This window comes from Notothenia coriiceps, unplaced genomic scaffold (genome assembly GCF_000735185.1).
Source record: "Notothenia coriiceps isolate Sejong01 unplaced genomic scaffold, NC01 NC01_scaffold00032680, whole genome shotgun sequence".
In the NCBI taxonomy this organism is placed as follows: Eukaryota; Metazoa; Chordata; class Actinopteri; order Perciformes; family Nototheniidae; genus Notothenia; species Notothenia coriiceps.
Genome location: NW_011365381.1, coordinates 405,130 through 416,065, shown reverse-complemented (window position 1 = coordinate 416,065; position 10,936 = coordinate 405,130). Strand labels below are relative to the sequence as shown.

The window sequence follows — 10,936 nt, the reverse complement described above, 5'->3', positions numbered from 1 at the left end:
AAACCATCAGCACAATAAAAACTGAATAAAGGTCTCAAACACAATCAAATATGGTTTAATCTATCTATTTTTACACTGCATTGATTTTTCACTCTTTCACCCATTTATTTGTGATCTTAAAATAAATTAATTGATGTATAATTTCAGCACTAGTTCAGGGGAACTTAAATAGTCTCAAGAGGGATTTAACTGCAGATTAAAATGTATACCCTTTACGTTCCCTGTGTTTCCTTTTAGAATGCAACAAAAGCTATTAAGAGTGAGCCCAGCATCAAGGTTCCAGTGGAGGAACCCCCATCCACACACTCGGATCCTGAAGAGCCCGTCTCACCGGCCCATGTCCCCTCGCCCAGCAGAGAGAAGGCCAGAAAGAAAGCTTTCAAACCCCCCAAGCCTCCGAAGCCTCCCAAACCCCCCAAGATGCCTAAGGCCCCCAAGCCTCCAAAGGTGCCCAAGGTCAAGGAAGGAGGAAAGAAGAAAGCGAAGAAATTGCAAGAGTTGTCGCCGCCTCCCAAACCCTCCAGCTTTGCAGCTCTTGAGTCCCATGCCAAAGACATCTTGAGCAAAATGGACCAGCCGAAAAAGACGAAGGTGAGTGTGGTAATGTAACTGTTAATGATATTGTTCTTATTTTGTGGAATGATTATTTGTATCCTTAGTTGTGACTTCACTTAGGCCATTTTGTATTCCATTAAGCAGAACGCTTTATAAAGATCTTTATTTTAATTCCAAACATAAAGAAAAGAGAAAGAACCCACAGTTACTTTTCACTTTTGATAATTGTGTCTCCCTTCAGGCTGTTAAAAACGTCCTGAGTATATCAGAGAAGGAAATATCAAAGCAGAACAACGCAGAAAAGTTTGAATTCAGAGAGCAGAATAAAAACAAGACTGAAGCAAAATGGAAGTATAAGGTAAGCTGATAAATTGCTGATTTTTTTTTAAACACTTTCTTTAATTTTTTAGCATATATAGACAATATAGAAGACAGTACACAAACATCCACAAGACATAACAAAATGAAGTACATTACAAGTCACATAAATAAAATTAACTTCACAAACACGTGGATAGGCTAAGTAAGGAAATATACAAACATGTACATGTAGATAGATAGATATGTTTGCGTTGCAGCAGCATAAAAAACACAAGGCAATGTACATAAGAGAAATCAAGACACAAGAAATAAAATAATATTAAAAAAATGTAAAGTTTAAGAATATAAAACAAAAAATAAACAATATATATACATGTGGAAAATATACAAGTGGAAATACAAATTTGGAATGAATGTAAAAATGTACAGTGGGAGTTTAAGTCCAGTAATCAAGAGAAGCTGGAGCAGAGAGTTCTCTGCCAGCCAGAGGTGATTTGTTATAAAGTGTTATTGCAGTGGGCAGGAATGTTTTCCTGTATCGGTCCTTGTGTAGGCAGATATGAAAGGCTTCCATCCTTCCTGCAAGCAGAAAGACATCAATCATCTCCAGTTTGCTGACCCAGAGTACTCTCTAGATCTGAATGTTCCAGATAGTTAAGGAAAAGGCCCCATACTTTTTTTAATAGTTCTTGTTTTCCTTTAATTTAATTGATTATTTTCTCTAATGAGACACATGCAGACAGTTCTTTTTGCCATTTTCTAATACTTGGACTGTTAAAACGTTTCCATTAAAGTGCTATCATGCATTGACTGCATTGATCAAATATCTTCTATCATACATTTGACCTCTTCCCAAAACGTTTTTATCTTGGTACACTCCCTAACACAATGAAAGAAAGTTCCCTTAGATTGTCCACATTTAAAACATAAGTCCGGGATATTACCATTACATTTATTTAGCTTTTCTGGAGTAATATATGTACAGACATTGCATCAACCGGTTATATTGTAAGAGCTTAAGATGGGTATTCGCTGTTTGTGATTGAGCTTTCTTAAAGGCACCTTCCCACAAATCCTACCTCCAATTTCTAAGTTTAGCTTCAGAGGACTCAGGGGAGCCAGATATAAGCAAGTGTAGAAATTAAGTTTTTTTGGTTTGCTCCAATATAGCTTCTAATTTGTAAACATTTGAAAAAATGCTTCCGTGAAATGTTGTGCTTGATTGCAAGCTCCTCAAACAACATCAGTTTATCATCATCGAGCCTATATAGATCCTGAATTCTCTGTACCCCCTTATCTGACCAAATCTTAAACCCACTATCAGCTCTGCCTGGAGTAATGTCATCATTTCCCTAAAGTGGACTAAAACGTGAGAGAGAAAGGTTCGCCCAAGTACTTCCCCGCTTCATGCCAGACTCTAATCATGTTCCTAGTAATAGGCTTAGTTTGTTTTTAAAAGTTTCTTCACACTAGTTGAGTACAAATACATGGGAAGAGGTAACTCTAAACATTGGGACTCCAGGCAGGGGGGTTGTCGTTTGTAAAATAAAACATAATAGTCCTAAACTGAGTTGCCCAGTAGTACCAGAGAGGGTTAGGACAGGCTATCATAGGGCATATACAGGAGGGCCAAGCCCAGGCAGGCTCGTTTGTCGTTNCAATGAGCGAGATGCCCAACACACCCGTGTTTATTTGCAGCCGGATGACGGGAACGCGAGGCGTGGCCGCCTTATATACGGTGGGCTTGTGCACGCATTCAGGTAGGCCCGTCCCGGGCATACTTGCCAACCTTGAGACCTCAGAAATCGAGAGCATTTCAAAACCACCGCGGGGTCATGTTTAATATGAAAGACTACACACACATGTGTCCCTTTTATAAAAACGGTATTCTACAGCACTCATCCAGATAAGATGTGACTGTTAACTCGTTTTGCAAAGATAGCAGCAGAAATGTCATTGCTGCATGAGCAGGGATATTTAAACTTTAAAATGCTGATGGGTCATTAATCTTGGTCTCGGCAAACACTATTAGGAATCCTAACAGTCACATCTTATCTGGATGAGTGCTGCAGAATACCGTTTTTATAAGGGATACATCTCTGAAAGGTTGCAGAGAGGCCTATCCCGGGCGGGGAGTGTGGAACGTAGTCACAGACCTACTCCTCACCTCTAACCAATTCCAATTAAGTTTCCAGTGGGGACCTTTCTCCCTGTGTGTGCCTCTCCACCTCTGCTTCTTACTTCTTACCTGCTACCCTTTTCCCTCAACCTATCCTAAGGGAGTGCATGTATGTAGACACATTAGTTTAGCTGCTATAGGCTTGGACTGTCGGGGGACACCTTACTTCTTCCTTCTGTCTGTACCTGTGTACTCTCTTGTTCCGATTAACCCAGCTTCCCCCAAATCTATTTTTTGTGTCTACATATACGCTGGGATCCTGAGTCGAGGCTAATCCTGTTGCTGTGGTCGTGTGTCCTGGATCCTCTATCCTGAGTACAGGATCTGAGTCCTGGACTTTGAGTCTTGGCTGAACCTGTCTGCGGTCATGCCAGACTCTCACCATACTACTTCCCTGATGGCTCCCACAGGATTGCTGACATCCTCGTGGATTAATCTTCTTATTATAGACACATGCATTTCCAACCATTTGGTCTACCTATGCTGTGAAATGTATTATCTCTTCGATTTACACACCGCATCTATTGCACGTCTGTCCGTCCTGGGAGAGGGATTCCTCCTCTGTTGCTCTGCCTGAGGTTTCTCCCATTTTCCCTTTAAAATGTGGGGTTTTCTCTGGAAGTTTTTCCTTGTACGATGTGAGGGTCTAAGGACAGAGGGTGTCATATTGTCATACTGATATTCTGTACAAACTGTGAAGTCCACTGAGACAAATGTAATGTTTGTGATATTGGGCTATATAAATAAACATTGATTGACATTGATTGATTGATGTTTAAAGGTCAACACGTTTTTTTGTATCTGTATATTGCACCTGTTATTGTTATATGTTTTCTCATCTTTAATGCATGAGGGGGAATCAGAAGTATTTTGTCTGCTCTGCTGTCACAAGGACAGATACAGGAAGACATTCCTGCCAACACTGTGTATAACAACTCACCTCTGGCTGGCAGAGAACTCACTGCTCCATAGCTTCTGGACTTATAACTTCCCACTGGACATTAACGTTTCCTTTTAATAAATGTTTTGCCACCTTTGCTTACTAAATGTAAATAATATCCTATTTTCATATTATGAGAGTTTATATTATATTGTGTTTTCTGTAATTTGGCACTTCATTAGTGTTTTTTTTTGTCAGGTAGTTTACATAGTTTTTCTCACGGTCAACTTTTACATTTTCACTTTTTTAGTTCTGTTTTACCTTCTTTTTTTAGATGTTTATATTGTATAATTTTTATTTCTGACTCTTTTTTATGTCTAATTATGTGCAATACTTGGTTTTACATGCTGCTGCCTTGCCTTGCCTTACAACACAGATGGAGCATCCTTACATATGTACACACATTTAGCCTCAATATCTTTGTTGAATAAAAAGAAAAACGTGTAATTCTTTCTTTATCTCAGCTGACATTGTCTGATATTGTCTTGGACTTGTTGAGGTGAATTGAGGGAGCTCTGTTAAAGATAAATGCTGACAGCAGCGCCATCATGTGGTAAATCAAAGCATAACATACAAACAAAAATCTTGTTTACAATCCAAGATATAGTTTTATTATAATTTTGTCCCGGTTTGTCCACATCTTTCCACTATAATTATAATCTGTTTAGTTAAAATTACTTTTTTTAGTCTTCACTTCACTTCAGGCCTATATAAATAAACACTTATTGATGAACTAATTAATGTGATTTTCTTTTCTTTTTCTCAGTAAATGTTCATTTGCATCAGTTTGTAAAACGAATCTAATATTAAAATGAAAATATGATACACATTTGCTTCTTGAACAAATATTTGTAAACTGCTTTCAAAATCATAGATAGATTGATAAATGGATGTTTATTCATGAAGTTGAGATTTACGAGGTGATCACGAATGCAGCATAAGCCTCGGTGCTGCTCAGAGCCATGCTCTCTCCTCTCATCCTTTTGTGTCTCCTGTCCAATCAGCGTCTAGAAGCAGGTTCCTCGTTTCTGATTAGTCAAGAAGGAGGAAGATGCGACGGCAAGGGAGAATAGACTGGGGACTTTACATAGCATCCTACTGATGTGATTCATATTGTTAGATGATATCCATGTGTTGACTCGTCGCGTTATGTAGTGGCGTTGGGATTGTTACCTGTTTGACTTGGGTTGTTTCCAGCATTTTTCGTTGGTTTTGTTTGTTTTGTAGTGTCGTTTGACGCGATGTTGGGCCTGTCGTGGTGCTTATTCTAGGTGAAGTCACTCCCAAGAAATGTAGCTTGTGGCTACAGCACTGGTAGAGCTGTCACTTAAGGTAAGATATTTCCAAAACGGGACTTGGGCTGGTAAAATTGCTTAATGATATATTATGGATATATCATTTGACTTGTGGTTAACCTAGATATCTGAATCTGGTTGATTCTTGACGTGTGGGCCAAACTATGGACGGGCTACCTGGTTAGCATGATATAGTCTACTTCAAAATGTAAAGCTGTGAACATTAATGTAAAGCACATTAGGACAATAATTCAGTGTTTATAATAGTGGCTTAGAAATGTGGATATATAACTGCAATCTTATCTTGTCTACATCTGGGGTTACATTAAAGTAAATAGGGAGGCCTTGTTTTTCTTAAGCAGGTTACTATTCTTAACATGTACTACTACTAACATGTAATATTACATTGATGTACTCAAATAAGGCATCCATATTATAATGTGATAATGTGATAATATAATTTTTTTTGCATGAAGAGTTGTCTGCTTTTACTTTTGGTTCTTTAATCATAGGGCTTTTTTTTCTTTAAGACATGTTTACAGTGTGGTATTGCTACTTTAACTTAATTAGAGATATAAATACTTCCTTCCCCTCTGTAGAGTAAGATGTAACATGAGGATTATGCATATTTCATGTTTTATATTGTGGAGTCTTTCATGAAACTGTATGGAGAACTGTGTGTTGAAAATGTTGATGATTATTTGCTCCTCCTGTAGGTGTTGCTGTGTGAACGATGCATGAGCGATGTCTGATGTTGAGGCCACGTACGCTGACTTCATCGCCTCTGGCAGGACGGGACGCAGGAACGCCATGCACGACATTCTGCAGAGTCCCAGCGACCCTGATGGGCGACAACTGCCCCTCACCCTGTCTCTGTCCCAGCTGCACATCAACGCAGGAGGGGGAGGTAAACCACAGCCTTAATCTGGAGGGGATATGTGTGTGGGTGTAAAGGGTTATTTGTTTTTTGTCAGGTTTGAAGCCTTTGCTTAGCTCAAGAGTTTATTTTTATATGTTTTATTGTTGACTAATGGCTTCATATTATGAAGTCCTGCATCTTTGAAAAGCTGAACTGCATTGAGAGGCTTAAAGTAACCTTTGTTAACCCCAAATCAAATAAGATTTTCAAAATGTAAAGGTCATTCAACCCAGTCTTTACACTTTATTTATTTCAGTCCAAACTGAATGATCTTGATTTTATTTTCTTCTTATTTTCTCGCAATATCTTTTCGCTGCCAAGAACACACAAATGACAAGGATGCAACAATACTTTTTCATCATTGTACAGCACAGGATTGTGGGAAAAAATGTAGTTATAGTCCCATTCATACATTGATTATGCTCCAATTTTATAGAGTTTATTATAACATTTTCAATTTCCTGTTTCCAGTCAAAATCCAGCATCTTGTCTTGTTTTTCTGGACTCCAAATGCCTATTTTTTTTGTTTGTTTAACAGGGCTGTTTAAGTAAACCTTAAACAAATCTTTGCCAAAACAGTCTTTCGTGGCTGTAGTGTGTACCACTTATGAGTGCCACAACGTTCAGGATTCCCTAAAAATAATAGCAAAATTATCTGGGATCTTTCTTTAGACAATCTGTTTTTGCTAATTCTTTCCTGAAAATTAACAATGATGAGGACCCAGGACTATGGCCTAAAAACATGTGAAAGACGTTGTATGTATGATCACATTATTATTTACGTAAATCGTTCTCCCTTTCCCCATGTTCCTGCAGATGGAGACGATGCTGAGGACAGCCAGAGCTCTTCGTCCTCGTCCCACAGGGAGCTGGGGCAGAGGAACAGCTAACCTGTCACACACTGCTGCCAGTGGACAGAGAGCTGCCAGATGGAATCCAGCCGCCATTGTGACAAAGCCTTTTGTTCAAAGTGAGCTGGTAGCTGGAGGCTAGTGCACCACTGCTGAGGTGCCTAAAAGCAGGGCACTGACCCCCTCATCCTTCCTTCGAGGCGCTGTGCTGTGACCACCCAGTGCTCTCATGTCCCTGTGGCTCTGCTGTGCACTACAATAACACACTGTTGGCAGGCCTGTATTTCAGAGTTGGAGTGAGCAGAGAGACAAATGTGTAGCTCTTGTACAGCTGATTTTACTTTCAGTCTTAGTTACTAAACACGCTGGCTGGAGGATAGGAACGAAAAGAGAAAATAGACAGAGATCTTATGTGTAGTTTGAGAATTTGTAAGACCACTGAGACGTGCTGATGTAATGGGTCACAGTGGGAGTAGCATGTTTGTAGTGATGCTGATAGAGATTATATTGCCAGTTAATGGCCTGTGCTTCCTCTAAATTGATAATGCCGTGGAGGGAATTGGACTACTTAGTAGGAGTAGTTGGGAAACATCATGGACAAAAACACTGGGGCTTACTTTATCTGTTGAAAAAATATTCACTGATTCTATTGTGTTTGATGGGACAAAATCCAGTAATATCCTGTATGTGAAATTGTTTTTTACTGTAGAAAGCAGAATATGGATGGTGGTGTGAAAGTGTTCTGTTAAACAACAATACTTAATATACATTTCCAGTCAATACAGTTTGGATGACATGTTTTATTCAGACTCAGTGGTTGAACATGAGGATGATGTACTATCTTTTCAAATGTTTATATTTTTGGTTACTTTTTTTAATGATGCCATTATAATCAAAACCTTAAAGTGTGACATTTTGGGAAATACGCTTTTTCTATTTCTTGCTGAGAGTTAGATAAGCGGATTGATGCTGGTCGTGTAGGCTACATGCTAAATATGTAGCCGCATGTAGCAGAAGGTTAGCTTGGCTAAGGATACATAGTGGATACAGAGAAACAGCTAGCCTATCTTTCTCCAGAGGATCAATAACTATCAGCCCCCCTAAATTTCAATAACTAACTATTATAATAGTATAATATTATATCATGTTTGTATAACTGGTACGAAAACTGACGTTTGAAAGCGAAAACCAGTTGCCGGGCTACCAGCAGAGACTCAAGGAAGTTAGCCATGTTTTTTCACCACAGATTGTGTACATAATACATGAATGTTATTAGTGAGCTTGAGAGGTGCTGGTAAGCATATGTTGTTACCTTAAGACTGATCCAGGCTAGCTGTTTCCCCTTGTTCCCAGTTGTCATGCTAAGCTAAGCTAAAAGTTGTGGTTTCAAAATGTGTGTCAATTTGTCCGGACCTTTGAGCTGTTACCTACTATATATAACATTGCTGAAGTGTTAGGGACACTTTTTTTTCTTCTTTTTTTTCTCTCTACTATCTAGATAAACTAGTTAATCTAGTTAGCTACGCTACCCTAAGCTAAATCTTTCGAGCTACATTTTTAGCATTCAAACATGAAAGAGGTATCTATCTTCTTGTCTTACTCTCAGCAGTAAAGTGAATACATTTTTCTCAAACTATTAAACTATTCGATAAATGTAGATATGCAATACTCAGTGGAGCTTCCAGTTATTATAACATGTTTGTGTGAAAGTTTTTATCTCTGACATTGAGGCTGCATTGCTGCTTCTAATAATGGATGCTTAATCATCATTTGTAAAGACCAACATGCATGCACTGTTAAAACTGTGTACTTTGTTATTTTCTAGTATAATCTTACTGTAATACTGCAGCTTGACTGCGTCTCGTTCTTATTCACGCTGAAGATCATAAAGCAAATATAACTCTTTTTTAAATATTACTTATTCAATCAGGTTTTCAAGTTGTAAACTGCCATGTGACTATAGTGACTACCACCCGCTTTCACAACGCTGTATATCGTAAACCACACTGTTTATAACTCAGCATGTAGAGTTAAAACAGTTGCATGATTCTGTGTAGGTGTTTCTCAGACTGTCTATAACCATATTTTCTACTCTGTGACAAAACAAAAATAAATAACTGATGGCAGTCAAATGGAAAGTGGATTATCTTGTTGTACTTCTGCAATTTGGCCAACAGGTAGCACTGTAGGAGAATTTGTGAAACCGACCGAAACTAATGCATGACCCTCAAACTTTGGTCAATATTCAACTTTATGTGTACATAACAATTTTTTACACATTTCAAAGTATTTGATACATAGGAACTTAGGACATATGATAGGCCATTAAAAATCTTTACAGTGAAAACGTCAAAGGGATTCTCTTAACTTTTTGTTTAATTTTATGATGATCGTAAAATTATTCTACTTAAACATTATCCAGTGTGATTTTTCTGTATTTAAAGACCATCAATGTGCTGTGCCCCAGTGTGTGTGTTTAATGTGAGTGAGTGAGGGAGTGTGTGTTGCTGATTATGCAAATAATCATTAGACAATTGTACCAGGAAGTTTCAGAAAGAAAAAAATCCCCCACCAGTTCCTCTAAGTTCCTCATTCTGGTGGGTGAATGTAACAGTCTGTATCGCCCAGAACGCACACAGCCAAACACTTCACCAGCCTTCAGTCAATCTGACAAAAAACACAGAGAAGAAATCTGAGGACTAAAAGACTTCTTCATATTGGATGAACTGTTTCGTGAACCACAATACACACTAAGAGGTAAGCACACATGCATGTGAGGTGTGAATGACATCAGTCAGAATTGTGCCAGGTCAGTAAGAGCTGTACACACCCAGAAAAGTAAAGAAGATAGGATGTAATTGAGTTTATATCATGGAAAAAGGTATATATAAATGTAGGCTTGACTCAAATGCGTATTGTTTGAAGTTACTTTATAGTAAACAACGTTTTAAAAAAAAGTTATAGTTGAGTTTTTATTGAAAGCCATGGACTGTTTCACAACCATAGACTTAGGAACCAACAGGTGTTGTTTGCCATCATACTGTAAATGCTGTTTGGTAATAATGCTTTATAAGTTGTATAAATCACTGGTGTAACTGTATTTGAACGGCTCAGTACATGTGATCAGATTTGTCATTTAGTTGCATTAAATTCTCCAGTGGATTATGTCCCATACTTTCCTTTCATTTTTGCCTCCACTCCAGCCCTTTGCTCAGTCCAAGGAGGAAGTTTGTTCGTGGTCATAGCAGTGTGCGTGCGTGCGTGCGTGTGTGCGTGTGTTAGCTCCTAATCGGTCCAGACCCTTGGTTTCCTGCTGTTTGCTGACTGTCAAGTTAAAAATATATCAGAGGCACTGAACCAATAAAGCACGAAACCAGTAACAAACTGCCATTCTTAACAACAAATTATTTTTATTCAACTATATAAGCAACTTTTCTGTCATCTGGATTATATAAACTTCAATTTAGAAAAGTGAACAACACATTGTACTGTGCACCAATTCTTTCTTTTTTTTAAGGTGTGTCCCCTTTTTTGATTTCAATAGTGCTTGAAATCTTGATAAAACAGAAAGATTAAGGTCAGTCCTTCACCATAATCTGAAGGTCACATAAAACCCTTTTGTTTGCATTCTTCATTATTATTTAGTTTTAGGAGCTAAGAACTTTATCTAGGTTCCAGCACAGACTTTTTTTGTAGACAAAAGTAAAGTTCTATAGGAGGTTTAATGCTTCTTTTTTTTAAAAGTACATTACTTTTTTTACCTCTCTTTTATAGCTGAAAATGTTTGTCGGTCCACTTGGTTTGGACTGAAATATCTCAACAGAGATTCATGTTCCCATAAAAACGAATCTTACCGTCCATAGCTGCTGACATAAA

At 38.2% G+C, this 10,936-nt stretch overlaps 2 protein-coding genes across 2 annotated transcripts; both read left to right on the top strand.

The window, feature by feature from the left end:
- Positions 1-237: 237 nt before the first annotated feature.
- On the top strand, positions 238-1,534 carry LOC104961063 (lysine-specific demethylase phf2-like; the record flags this gene model as incomplete). Its single annotated transcript, XM_010789269.1, has 3 exons — positions 238-591; positions 797-913; positions 1,430-1,534. Coding segments are annotated over 3 exons (576 nt in total), but the record flags the coding sequence as incomplete, so codon positions are not given.
- A 3,494-nt stretch (positions 1,535-5,028) lies between these two features.
- Positions 5,029-9,198, top strand: LOC104961054 (cAMP-dependent protein kinase inhibitor alpha). The gene is made up of 3 exons (XM_010789260.1): positions 5,029-5,327; positions 6,007-6,197; positions 7,026-9,198. The coding sequence occupies exons 2-3, from the start codon at positions 6,035-6,037 to the stop codon at positions 7,097-7,099; spliced, it is 237 nt and encodes a 78-aa protein (XP_010787562.1). The 5' UTR covers positions 5,029-5,327; positions 6,007-6,034; the 3' UTR covers positions 7,100-9,198.
- The last annotated feature ends 1,738 nt before the right edge of the window (positions 9,199-10,936 follow it).